Source organism: Onychostoma macrolepis, chromosome 16, assembly GCF_012432095.1.
Source record: "Onychostoma macrolepis isolate SWU-2019 chromosome 16, ASM1243209v1, whole genome shotgun sequence".
Taxonomy (NCBI): domain Eukaryota; kingdom Metazoa; phylum Chordata; class Actinopteri; order Cypriniformes; family Cyprinidae; genus Onychostoma; species Onychostoma macrolepis.
In genome coordinates, this window is record NC_081170.1 from 25,228,530 (window position 1) to 25,242,760 (window position 14,231).

Below are 14,231 nucleotides of genomic sequence, written 5' to 3' on the forward strand. Positions count from 1 at the left end.
CAGTGAAACAGCTGTCAACATTGGTAATAAGAACAATTATTAATACTTGATCACTAATAATCCTGCACATCCTGCACATCCTGATGTTTTTGTGGATGTATATATATATATATATATATATATAGTCTAATCTAGAATGGTGAAAATTATTTGGCACACTAATAGATAAAAACCTGTTGATACAAAAAAAAAAAGACTACACACTAGGCATGTGCTTACACATAAAAAAACGAGTCATATTTTCTGCGGTTATTGCATCATCATTATTGTAATTAACCCAAACTATTCCTTTAAAATAGTCCTCCTGGCTATTCTGACTCTGGATCATCCAGTAGACTACAAAATTGGGAAAACATTTATCTACTATAAACCATGTGTTGCAATAATCTTCAGATTCATATATCACACAACTTAATTATTATATTATCATTTATTCATTCCCGATAGAGTGGAAAATTCATGGACTCTTTTAAACATTGTAAACCAACAGGTTCATATTAACAATGTATACAATAGTGACTGGTTACATTTGAACCATAGTGTAAATTTGTGTGGCTACACAGTTTTGATATTTATCGTACGTACAGATATCAGTATAAACCTTTGAAACACAATAGCAGCAAACAACATGTATACACTGTACACTACATCTTAAGACAGATTATATTACAGAATTTAGGATTGCTAATGTACAAACACTACATTGGAAGAGAACCCAGTCAGATTTTCAAAGAACACTTTTCGCTTTTCCAATTCTTAATACTTATATATACTCAGCATTTAGACAAAATCATTCGTCCAAACACATCTGAATTTTGACTGCATTTTAGATTTTGGCAGTTGGTACTACAGTTTTCAGTCAGGCTTTTGAAATGATAAAGATGACTCAAGCAGTCACTCGTATGGAGCATCATTCCAGAACCAATCAAAAATGTATTTAAAAACCCAAAGTTGCATATTAAACTACCAAAACATGATTATAATTACTGCAGTTTTAAATCTCTGATATGGTGCAACTAGCAACTGATCGTTTTAAGGCAAAAAAGAGCCTTATCAGTATTTCCAAGAGCTATTTTCATAATAGATTGAGATATGATACTTAAAAAAAAAAATGCTCATGTGAAATGTTGGCAGTGCAAATAAACTTTGTGATGTAAGTTATAACATACATCACATGACTGGGACCCACTGCCTCAAAAGCACAACACTATGTGCTAGATCCAAAGTGCAGGTATAATGCCTATACACTAGGCCAAATCTCAAAATCTTCAACAAATTGTGACTATGAGCCTGAGAGGCATAGTAATAAAGTCCAAATAGAGTTCAGTGTGTTTCAGCACTTCCAGTCCCAAGGAATACACAGATCCCCATCCTGCATGACTGAATAGAAGTGAGAGATGTAGAGATGAAGGCCCTGCATCTGAGGCGATTTCTCCTCCATCAGACGCCTGCAGCAGGGGATCATCTGACTGCTCGACACACTGGGCTCTTTAGACAGACTGCGCAGAGACAAATCCTGCAGACAATTCGAAATGATGTTTTCTTCCTCCGCCTCCAACCTGTGTAGAAGGGAATAAACAGTCATTATATTACAAAAAAAAAAAATAGCAGCCAGAGACACTTGACAAACATTTTAAGACACATTCTCTATAGAGCAGACATTTGTTTTTACAATTTTGCTTATTAGGTAAAATTATTGTTTTAACAATGTTTAGAAAAACTGTATAAAAAAAATAAAAATAATAATAATTGTTAAAAATATGAAATACATGATTCTCAATATAGCACTGAGATTTGACTCATTCTTATCGTTATGGATGAAGATTTTAATCACGGCTGCATTTATTTGATCAAAAATACAGTAAAAAGTAATACTGTGAAAGAGTATTATAATTTAAAATAGCTGTTTTCTAGGTTAATTTTTAAAATGTAATTTATTCCTGTAATGGCAAAGCTGAATTTTATGCAGCCATTACTCCAGTTTTCAGTAGCTGGGTTTCAATCACCCTGTTTTAATGCCCATTTTGAAGTGTCGCATGAGAAACGTCAAATTTCGAATAAAAATCCCTTAATTCGCAAAAAAGTTTTTACGCTCGCTTGAGGTGGTTTTTGACTTGTGCGAAAAAGGGTCAAAGCGAATAAAGGGAGATGGAAATGCATTTTGCGAGTAAATTCCTCCAAGCGCATCAAAAGTCATGTGACTTTGCGCTATGAGACGGGATAACTCGACTAGCAGCGGACTGATCTCATTCACAGCATCCGAAATGTTGTTATGGTCGTTCTGAAATGCCTGAGCAAAGTCTGTCATCAAAGTATTTCTGTATAATTGTCCTACATGACTGTGTTCCCAAACAGCAGCTTTCACCTCCGAAAGCAATGACAGCATTTACTGTGTTTCGTCTGCTCGCTCTGAGGCGCAATTCATTTTTCATATATGAAGATGATTATATTCAGTAGCTTATCCTAGTTTTCTATAGGCTATTTAGTACCAGTTTACCAGGAAGTGACGATTTTGTTCTCTTTGACTCGTTGGATGGAAACGGTGCTCGTTCGCAAATGTTTTACGTGATATTATATTGCATAAGTTAAATTCACAACTTTGGATGGAAACCCGGCTAGTCACATGATTCTTCTGAAATCATTCTAATATGCTGATCTGGTGCTCAAGAAACATTTCTTATTGATATCAATATTGTACTGCTTAATATGTGATTAACAGAAAGTTCAAAACAGCAGCATTTACTTGAAATGGAAAACGGTCACTTAATAAAATTATTATTTAATAAATAAATAACAAAATATACCGATCCCAAACTTTTAAATGAACAGTAGTGTAAATCTCAAAAGACAATAATTCTAGTGGCTAAAAATAACCATTGTAATAAGCTAAATTACGCCAAAAAATTTAATTTTTGTATTGTGACTTTTTTCTTTAAGTGTAACAGAATATGAAAATAAACATAACTGGTCTTTATAATAATATACGCTTACACTATTTTAAGGTGTCCTTGTTACAGTGTAATTATACATTTAAGTACTGAGCAATATTAATTAACTACATGCACTTACTGTAAGGTTAGGGTTAGGCTTAGGGTTACTTGCAAGTAATTATGCATAATTAATTTTTATTATAATAGTAAGTACATGTAACTTGTGTAACAAGGACACCTTAAAATAAAGTGTTACCTAATATACTGATGAATCATGCACAATAAGACAAGATAAATCATTTCTGATGTCACGTTAATGTGCAATGATAGGTCAAGCACTCACTTGTCTCTGCGTTGAATGCGTCTCCGGGCCACCTGGGCCTGGCTCTGGAGGAAGTTCTGCAGCTGGAGGGTGTCACATATAGTGGGGATGATGAAGTGGCCCATCTCATGCAGGCAGGGGGTGGAGCGGTCACTATGGCAACAGAACAGAATAGAAAAACAATGATTGACGGGACATTAAGCAGCACAAAGACTTCTAAGTGAACAGTGAGGATATATCAGTCAGAAATGAATAGAACACAGGGAACCACAGGAATAACACTGCCATTCATATACAATCTGCTGTTAACAGACCAGTATGGTCTCTCGTTTCATTTTCATGTTTATCTTGACCTTTTAGTGGAATACTATTCTTTACATTTTCCACAGCAATCCATTTAAAGCTACAGTGCATAATTTATTGTAATATCACTTGCTGTTCATATCAAGATACCAATGATAACTACAATGATACTTTATTAGTGTCCACAACAATGGACAGTACAGTTTCTTTGTTGTAAGCAAACATTACAGTTATTTTGGATTTCGATTTGCTGATGGCATCAAAAGAAAATATTTTAATTAAAACAAACATACTGCCATTTAGATTTAAATTTTAAGTGGCATCAACGGAGAACAGGCTTTTTGGTCACATAATGTGACAGTTATGTTAGTCAGATTTCATCCATAACAATTTGATTGGACTGTTGGCTATGATATTACTGCCTAATATTAGTTTTAAATATTTTATATTTAATTTTTGTTAATGCACTACCATTTATTTTTAGATGGGAAAAAAAACAAAAAACACAGGTATGTGTGTGTATATACATATATACACACATATATATACATACATATATATATATACATCTGTATATCTATATATCTCTATATCTATATATGTGTGTGTGTGTGTATATATCTACATCTGTATATCTATATATCTCTCTCTCTATATATATATATATATATATGTGTGTGTGTGTGTGTATATATCTACATCTGTATATCTATATCTATATATATATAAATAAAATAGTTTCCACAAATATTAAGCAGCACAGTTGTTTTCAACATTGATAATGATAAGAAATCTGTCTTGAGCACCAAATCAGCATATTAAAATGATTTCTGAAGGACTTTGTGACACTAAAGACTGGAGAAATGATGCTGAAAATTCAGCTTTACATCACAGGAAATATTAAAATAGAAATACGTTATTAATTGAAATAATTTCACAATAGTACTGTTTTTACTGTATTTTTGCTCAAATAAATGCAGCCTTGCTGAGCATAAAAGACTTATTTCAAAGACATAAAAAAAAAATCTTACCAACCCCAAAGTTTTGAACTGTAGGGAATATTATAAAAACATTAAATTATTTTTTCTCTTCTTTTATTATGTTATAAGAAAAGAAAAGTTGTTTCAGAATTTAAAAAAAAAATTCCTGATCCAACAATATAACAAGAATTTATTTATTTTGTGACTTGATTTCATGGTAACTTTAAACCTGTAAGCTTGCCTTACGTACTGGGTAAATCAGTCTGGTATTGTTGAGACTCAATTTCTGAGGACCTTGCCTCACATAGTTGAAGGTCGTAAACACAGAAAATACACACAAACAAATGGCTGGAATTGAAGCATACGAGTATTTACTTTTCCAAGGTCATTGTGAGGCCTTGCATGCTGCGGGGGTGTAGAGAGAGGCGCTGAGGCAACAGTCTCTTGTGGAAAGTGTTGAGGGTGCTGTAGTGTTCCTCCAGAGGCAGAACTGGACCCATCCGCTCGATGTGGATTACCTGAATCCCTCCCAACAGGTGACTGATGCGCTCTTTCAGCCAGTTCGACTGCTGGAACAGGCTTCGGTAACTCTGCAATCTTTCAAAGAGCTGAGCATACAAACACATGCATCTTAGTTGGCGAAATTGTTTATGATTTTTTATTTTTTTTAAGTTAGGAATACCATAAGACTGGTTTAATAGATGAGCTGTACCTTTGTCCATTGATGGTGGACATCCATTGTTCCTAACATAACATGCCCTGAGGCATTCATCCCTGACTGGTCAGTAAAAACTATTGTGTGTCCTATGTTTTGGAAAAGAAACAAAATTAAGCAAATATTTGTGCAAATTGAACACTTGGGCCATCTAATCCAATGGCATGAATCTCATTTCCATGGTTACCTCTCAGGATGTGCAGAGCCTCAGGGCTTTGTGTGAAGAGACGACCCAGACTCTGCAGCTGACTGCATTTGTGAGCAAAACCCCATTTGCGCTGCCACCTACAGGACAGAGAAGTCAACATACTGACAACAGGATGCAAGAACTCGATCCTCTGTCCAATTGTTTTACACATGCAGACAGAAGTTTAAAAGTATGGGGTTGGTAAAAAAAAAAAAATGGTTTTTGAAGTCTCTTATGGTATGCATTTGATCCAAAAGACTGTAAAATACAGTGAAAATTTTGTAAACATTTTCTGTTTTATTATATTTTAATTTGAATTTCTACCTGTGATGTAAAAGAAGGATTTTCAGCATCATTAATATAGTCTTCAGTGTCACATGATTCAGAAATCATTCTAATATCCTGATATGGAGCTCAAGTAACATCTTTTATTATCTTCAATGTTGAAAGCAGTTGTACTGCTTAATACTTTTGTGAAAACCATGACATTTTTTTTTTTCCCCCAAGATTCTCTGATGAATAAAAAAGTTGAAAAGATCAGCATGCATTTGAAATAGAATTTTTCTGTAACATTATAAACGGTCACATTTGATCAGTTTAATGAATTTAAAAAACAAAAAACATTACCCCAATTTTAAATATCACTTTTTTTTGCTTGTCCTCCGCACAGACTTTTTACATTTCTTTCCATAATAAAATTGTGTTAAATTCTTTCTATAATAAATTTAAAGTCAAAGAAAATCCATTAAGTAACCTATAAAAATCCAATTTTCAACCCATTTGGTACTTAGCCTATGTGTACTATTTGTAATGTATGTAGTTTAATTTGAGAATATATTTAATAAAAACAAATGGAAAAATGTATCATTTCACAAAACAAACAAACAAATACAACAATCAAAATATCAGTCAAAGGTAAATTAATACCTAAAGTAAGATTTAGCAGACTATAAGAGCATATGTGACCCTGGACCATAAAACCAGTCGTAAGTGTCAATTTGTCGAAATTGAATAAATAATAAGCTGAATAAATAAGCTTTCCATTGATGTATGGTTTGTTATGATAGGACAAAATTTGGCCGAGATACAACTATTTGAATATCTGGGAAAAAAAATCGAAATATTGAGAAAATCGCCTTTAAAGTTGTCCAAATGAATTCTTAGCAATGCATAATACTAATCAAAAATGACGTTTTGATATATATTTACAGTAGTAAATTTACAAAATATCTTCATGGAACATGATCTTTACTTAGTATCCTAATGATTTTTGGCATAAAAGAAAAATCTATAATGTTGACCCATACAGTGTCTTTCTGGCTATTGCTACAAATATACCCCAGCGACTTAAGACTGGTTTTGTGGTCCAGGGTCACATATAGTCTGAGTTAGAGCTGACCTGATATCCAACAAACCAAGTTTCTGAATCAGCTCTCTTTTCAGTCTTTTCAGCTCCTCACGGCGTGGAACACTGGCATTCTGTTTCTTTGTGGCTTCTGACTCATTGTTTCTCAGCCATAAACTGAATATAAAGACAAACAATAAAAGCAAAACAATGTTTAAGATCTGACAATAAGTTAAGTGAAACATTATATATCCTAGATACATTAAAGAAGAGTGCCAATGAACTATGCCTGATACCTTTGTTCATATATTACATACAGTATTGTCTTTCACGTGCATTCTATATTAGGTCTCCCAAACCCTTTCTAAACATATTACAAAGCACAAAGTTCTTCCTCTCAAATGGGTCAGAGAGTACACAGTAATCGGGTTAAGATTTAGCCAATTCCAATATCAACACGCCACACAAAACTACAGCAAACAATAATCAAGTTCAGGTTTAAACCTGTAAAGTTTAGCATATGAAATAATGACTTTTTATTTTTAATTTTTAAATGGAACAGTTTATTTACCCTTTCTTGAATCGAAATATAAAAAAATACAAATAAAAAAATAATAATTAAAAAAAAACTGAGCAAAAATGTGCAGTTCCTGATATTTATATGACCAAAAACTAAGATGAAATTCTGATAGCGTGTAATGTAACAGACTACTTACATTAAATGTGTATAATTCTACTCTCTCTATATCTCCCAACAATACGTCTTAGAAAGATGCTTTGTTTCATGATCAAAGCTCAGTAGTGTCACAATGATAACTGTACAAAAAAGGTCCCCCAAAGCCTGATGCATCATATTTAATACTCACATTTTTACATAATTTTTCTGAAACATAGTGCAAGTAAACCGAAGTTGCTTCAGTCGAGTAAGTGTTCATCTTGATAAAAAAAAGTTTTTTATAATTTTACTTGCTAATAAAAGTATAATCTTTCAATCACACGAAGGCATGTAATAGATTGTGCACAACATTTTTTTTTCAGCAAAGGTTTGACCATGTTAATAATAATCAAATATAATACAGTAAGCTTTAAAGGGGTTGAATGTGTGTACCAAGGTTTTCATTGAATTTCCACAGCCTCAGTATTTCCACAGCTTAAATCTCAGTCTATGAGGCCCACTGAAGGGTTTCTGCTGAGCCTGGGCTCATCTGTGGTTCAATGTCCACATTACTCCTTGTACTAAACGGCACAAAAATCATTGTGGAGTCATTAATCATAGTAAATACAAAGAATGGCTTGAGAACGTTACATGCTGTGGAGAAGGACAAGGTTAATTGTAGAAACACAAACAAGGTTTCTGGTTTGACACTAAAAGTGCCAGCTGGGCTCTTTCTGGCCGCTGTGATACACCCACCGGTGTCTCAACAGTCCTACAAAATTCTACAAAAAGTTGAACATTAACCAAACTTTTGTGCAGAGACCTCGTCTAGCAGTTAGGAGGTCTAACACAAGCTATGGTGTTCATATGGGTTACATGAGTTTGAATCTGGCCTAAAACATTTCCAGTTTTCATTTCCTCATCCTTTCACCTTCTATCTACCGTCCTCGCACTTAAAGTGCAAAAAGCATGTATATGAGACGTGGTAATGCTAAGAGTGTACAGGGGCAAGCTTATCTGATGAAATAATAAATAAATTAAATCAATACAAAACAATATAGCGATTGGTGGCCAAAAAAGGGTCTCTCTCAATACCTGAGTGTGGGCTCCACTCTCCTGGCTTGTTCTAACTCCTGCTCTGGGTCCCTGAATCCTGTGAAAGTGTAGTAAGTCTTGTCCCATTTAATGGGCCGATAGAAAGCTGTTCCAGGCAGTTGTGTTGAGCTCTTTCCGGTCTCAGCCTTGAGCACATCCTGCATGTGTTCAATCGAGAGACTACAGGACCTCAGGACATCCAACACTGTGCTCAGAACATCCTTAGACTGCAGGGTGAAAGTCACTGAACGGAATCCTGGGAAATGTAGGGTTATCCAATTAAAATCATGTGTTGAAAAACAAATTATAGATTACTCTTTAAAAGTAAAAAAAAAAAAAATATATATATATATATATATATATATATTAGTGCTGTCAAACGATTGTTTACATAATGTGTGTGTACTGTGTATATTTATTATGTATACATAAATACACACATAGTATATATTTTGAAAATATGTATATATTTATTTTCATATAATTGATATTATATACAAATATTTTAAATGTATAAACAACATATTTTACTTAAATATATACATGCATGTGTGTGTATTTATATGTACATATATATACACAGTACACACATTATGTAAACAACACTTTATTTTGGATGTGATTAATCACAATTAATCATTTGACAGCACTAATATAAGCATATTTTAATATATATATATATATATATATATATATATATATATATATAAAATTCGTCTTATCAAACTTGTGAATACTTTATGAAGTAATCATTTATTTAAAATAGAAATCTTTTGTAACATCATAAACATTTTGTCACTTTTAACCAATGTAATGCTTGCAGAATAAAAGCATTAATTTGTTTAAAAAAAAAATATATATATAAAAAACGTACTGACCCCAAACTTTTGAATGATAACTGTTAAAAAAAAAAAAAAAAAAAAAAAGATGAAATAAGATAAAAAAAAAAGACTTTAGTTCAGCGGAAAACACAATAAAAAATTACAACTATTATCAGAGATAGTGTATGACTTTAGGTGACTTGGAATATAGTGCATGAGTCAGATGGTTTGTTTGTCTGTATGTTTATTTATTTATGTTATTATTATTTAAAAAAAAAAAAATAATAATATCACAGTGTGAATCAGAGTTGAGCTGGTGTTACCTGAGGCTAGCAGACTGTCACTGGAGTCTGCTCTTTCTTTTGTGTCCCTGACATAAAACGTGAGGTTTGCAGGTTTGGGGTACCTCGCCCCAGGCTTTTGAAGATTCTCCAGATAACCATTTAGCCTTTTGAGGGAGTTTTCATTCACTTCCTACAACGGAGGAAAAAAAAAAAAAAAACTATATAAAACACTCACACCTGCTCTGCAGAGAGCTGTGGATATATATAATACACTAAATTATATAAATGTATAATAAGCTGTGGAATATATTAACAAATATCAAACATTATCATCATACATTGCCATTATGTAGTTTATGCATATAATAAAAATTCCATTTAAGGTTTATACATTTTATAATTATTTAATTATTATTACTCTCTCTCTTGGATGCTGGCCAAAGAAATCAGGGTGTACTGCAAAGTAAAATGGCCGCAGGGCATTAATGGCATCCGCTCCTGAGAGATTCCTCCTCTGAACGATACGAGCAGAAGCACAACTACCACCAAGCCTGTAAGAATGAGGATGATATTGGTTAGATGCTTAAAGTACACAACATAATTCAGCAAAATGTTCTTTGCAGCTGTCTGTAAGGACTATAATGTGATAATGTTTCCATTTTTTTTTCTTCATTTGGGTAAAACTTACCTAACATAACGCAGGAAGGTGGTCACATACATCACGTTAGTTCCTTCTGGTAAGAGAAATCAAGGAACGTGAGAAAGAAAAAGCATGACAGACATCAGCCTCTTCAACGGTCAAAATCAGAGGACAAACGTTATACTGCATATCCTCCACGGTGTATGTATAATTATATATCTTTAAATAAATGTCTTTAAAATTTCATCTAAAATACAGTAATGGAAAAAGTGATATTGTAAAAAAAAAAAAGTTTACAAGGTAAATAAACATTTTCTATTTTTATATAATTTAAAATGTAATTTGTCCTGTGATGGCAAAGCAGCCGTTACTCCAGTTTTCATATACAGTAAGCCATCAGAAATCATTCTAATATTTAATATTCTGATTTGGCACTCAAGAAACATTTCTTATAAAACACAATTTTTTGTAACACTGTAAAAGTCTTTACTATCAATTTTGATTAATTTAATAAAAAGTATCAATTTCTTCTTCTTCTTCAAAAAAAAAGCTTACTGACCTCAAACTTGTTTCTCTAATATATATATTAGTAATATATAAATTATGTAATTATGGTAATTACACAATGAAAACTATTCTAAACAAATATAAACTGCTATATTCTAAATTCTTAAAAGTAACATTAGCCACCGTTTCACGACAAGAGTTTGGAGAAATACACAGAATGTCAAAAATGTAAATGTTTTTATTCATAAATATCCCAAAAGTCCATTCTCTCTGAGATTTTATTTTATTTGATCTAACTTTTTATTCTTAATGGCCAGGTACACACCCCCATATAACCAGCACTGTCTGTGTGCAAATAATTAGTTTCATGCAAATATAACATCAGGATATATGGTTGAACAAGAATAAACTCCTGACTGGACTTCAGCAGAGACTGTTAACTCAGGTCAGGTGTTCTTGACCTACATACTGTTCAGAGTGTAATCACAGTCCTCTTATTTTGACACAAATTAAGCGAGAAAAACAAACACGATGAGAAACATTTCCACCCAAAACAAAACACTATCCATTAAATTTTAGAGCAATCAGCACTCAATACACTCAACACACAAACACTGATCAACACTGTAAACAAGGACAAACACAAACTCTTGGCGCTCTTAAAATAAAAACAACAGCTCCAGGCTTAATCAGCCACGCACACATTTTATGTCAGCATGAAATACTAATGTCCAAAACACTAAAATTATTTACCTGTGATTAGCAATCTTACATGTTCGCTGTGGTTAAAACTCAACCTGAACTCATGTACTCCATTCAGGCCTAATCATCCAGGCAGGAGTAATCAACTGCCTATCTCTGGAAAACAAGCGCAGCTCAGCTGGCGGCACTTGGATCAGGCAGAACTAATCATCTGCCCATCGTTGCTCTGTTTGTACAATGAAGAGCGCGATCTGCCAGTCCTGCCATCTATAGGTTATTTTGGGGTTATCATTAAACTCCAAGATATGTTTTAGCTATTCAAAAGGGAATAAAAGAAGACTGCAAAAATTTGTGACTCTTTATTGATTTAATTATCTTTAAAAAAATCCACACATAGCCTAGTGGATTTTACATTTTTTGATGTGCCACTGAACTTAGATTTGAGGCTAAAACATAAAATGAAACGTGAAGTGTATGTGCAATCTAAGTCAGCAAAGTCTTAATAATGTTAATGCAACAATATGCATAAAAATATATATATTAGTTATTTATTTTTGTTTGTTTTTTTGTTTCATAGCCTATAGCTTACATTCATGTGCCTGTTTAGTCCTTCTTATTACAGAAGAGACCTAAACATACGTATAATAGCCTATGCTTTGTGTACACTTTTTTGTATGCTTTTGAAATACATAGGTTTCATTTACTGACTTATATGATTCATATTATTTATTATTTCCATGATATAGCGTTAGCCTACTTGATTTGTGTACCACCTTCTGCACATTTGTGTGCTGTTATGTATTTTATATATGTTCTATACATTTACATTGCAATATTGCTTCACTGTTTTGATAAAGACTTTTATTGGTTGGTGCTACCCTATGCCATTTAAGTAATCAAAAGGTGTTTATATATATATATATATATATATATATATATATATATATATATATATAGGGCTGTCAAATGATTAATCGCAATTAATCACATACAAAATAAAAGTTTGTGTTTACATAATAAATGTGTGTTTGTGGTGTGTAATTATTAAGTATATATAAATACACACACATTCATGTATATACTTACGGAATATTTACATGTACATTTATTTATTTATATTTTTATATAATTTATATTAATACAAATAAAAATATTTCATATATAAATACCATATTTTTCATAAATATATACATGAATGTGTGTATATATTTATATACATAATAATTACACACCACAAGCACATGTTTATTATGCAAACACAAACATTTATTTTGTATGCGTTTAATCGCGATTAATCAATTGACAGCCCTAATATATATATATATATATATATATATATATATATGAAAGCTTCATTTTCAGCATTCATTAATTTAGACTTCAGTGTTACAAGATCCTTCAGAAATCATTCTAATATGCTGACTTGGTGCTCAAGAAACCTTTCTTATTATTATGACAACTGGAAATGGTTGTTCTGCTTAATGTAGTGTGAAAACCGCAATAAAGCGTCTTTTTCAAGTTTCGAACAGAAAGTTTGAAGAATGACATTTATTTGAAAAAAGAAATCTGTGATATTATAAATGTCTTATTGTCATTAACCTTTTTGTATAGTAGAGACTCAATTTCTCAAAAGAAAAGAAAAGAAAAAAAAAAATACTTTTAAACTTTTATATATTTATATACTTGTTATATATCAAAATCAAAACATTTATTTTTTTATGGCCACAAAACAAAGAGACTTAATCCTCCTTAATGTTCTTTTCTCCTTTATTTTCTCTTTGCCTCTCTTATACTTTAACAAAAGGTGCCCCAATTTGTGTCAAGTCATCTTAAACACAGTTTCTGGCAGAAACGTTCTGTTGTAACACATTGCAACGTGCCAATAACAGGAATACTTGTTGGGAACACTGTAAACCTGTGAGATGAAAGTGGAATAATGCTGATGCATTCGCTGTAAGAATGAATTCTGTAATAGTGTGACTGTCACAGGCGTACAGTAGCTAAAGGCAATAGCCACTGGTGTGCTGCAGGCAGACGTCATGCACATCTTGACTGCTATACTCAGCAGGGTCAGAACACATCTGGTCACTCTCGAATGACCAGAGCAGGACTCACAAATCAGATTGTGGAAATCTTTGATATGGCACCAGTACGGCTGCCGAAACATTGAGCAGAGACAGTGACAGGACCCTGAGAGACACATGCTGCTGTCCTTTGAGGAAGTGCTGTGCTGGAGCTGTCAGCAGTGGCATCAGCTGCTCTTCTCAGGTCATTTTATGCATGTTTCGTGTAGGTGGGGTGTCTGCTGCTGTTGGAAAAGAGTGTGTGATGTCTGTGTGTGTAGTGAAACCATAGTGACACGCTGTTATTCAGACTACATCAATAGGAACAGACATTTCTTTGTGTTACTGAAGGACTACAGCTGCTAATGTACAGTATACATTGTCTAATAATCTTTTCACATTTTTTGGGGAGGTTAAGATGGCCTGTATCCACTAGATGGAGCAATGATGACACTTAGATTTACTTATAATATGATATTTGTGACCCTGGACCACAAAACCAGTCTTAAGTTGCTTGGGTATATTTGTAGCAATAGCCAACAATACATTGTATGGGTCAAAATTATCGATTTTTCTTTCATGCCAAAAATCATTAGGATATTTAGTAAAGATCATGTGCCATGAAGATATTTTGTAAATCTGCTGCTGTAAATATATCAAAACTTCATTTTTGATTAGTAAT

General features: G+C 32.8%; 1 protein-coding gene across 2 annotated transcripts; it reads right to left on the reverse strand.

Annotated features, from left to right (window-relative positions):
* Positions 1-421: 421 nt before the first annotated feature.
* tcaim (T cell activation inhibitor, mitochondrial) lies at positions 422-12,256 on the reverse strand. 2 transcript variants are annotated; one of them, XM_058748147.1, is made up of 11 exons: positions 11,538-12,256; positions 10,326-10,371; positions 10,056-10,188; positions 9,677-9,827; positions 8,533-8,788; positions 6,837-6,959; positions 5,438-5,535; positions 5,248-5,339; positions 4,911-5,143; positions 3,274-3,405; positions 422-1,559 (listed from the first exon to the last, which is right to left on the reverse strand). In XM_058748147.1, exons 2-11 carry the CDS (start codon positions 10,355-10,357, stop codon positions 1,334-1,336), a joined length of 1,476 nt encoding a protein of 491 aa, XP_058604130.1. In that variant the 5' UTR covers positions 10,358-10,371; positions 11,538-12,256; the 3' UTR covers positions 422-1,333. The 2 variants fall into 2 exon arrangements, with proteins under 2 accessions (XP_058604130.1, XP_058604132.1); XM_058748149.1 differs by lacking the exons at positions 10,056-10,188; positions 10,326-10,371; positions 11,538-12,256 and adding an exon at positions 9,411-9,430 and having other exon boundaries at positions 9,677-9,796.
* Positions 12,257-14,231: the final 1,975 nt, after the last annotated feature.

Bases quoted from the DNA above. Each gene is read 5' to 3' on its own strand.
- tcaim (XM_058748147.1), bottom strand. From the start codon at position 10,357: ATGTATGTGACCACCTTCCTGCGTTATGTTAG. The intron at 6,960-8,532 runs GTATTGAGAGAG...CTTTATATTCAG, and splicing joins AGAGTGGAGCCCACACTCAG to TTTATGGCTGAGAAACAATG. The intron at 5,536-6,836 runs GTCAGCTCTAAC...TCTGTCCTGTAG, and splicing joins CTTGGTTTGTTGGATATCAG to GTGGCAGCGCAAATGGGGTT.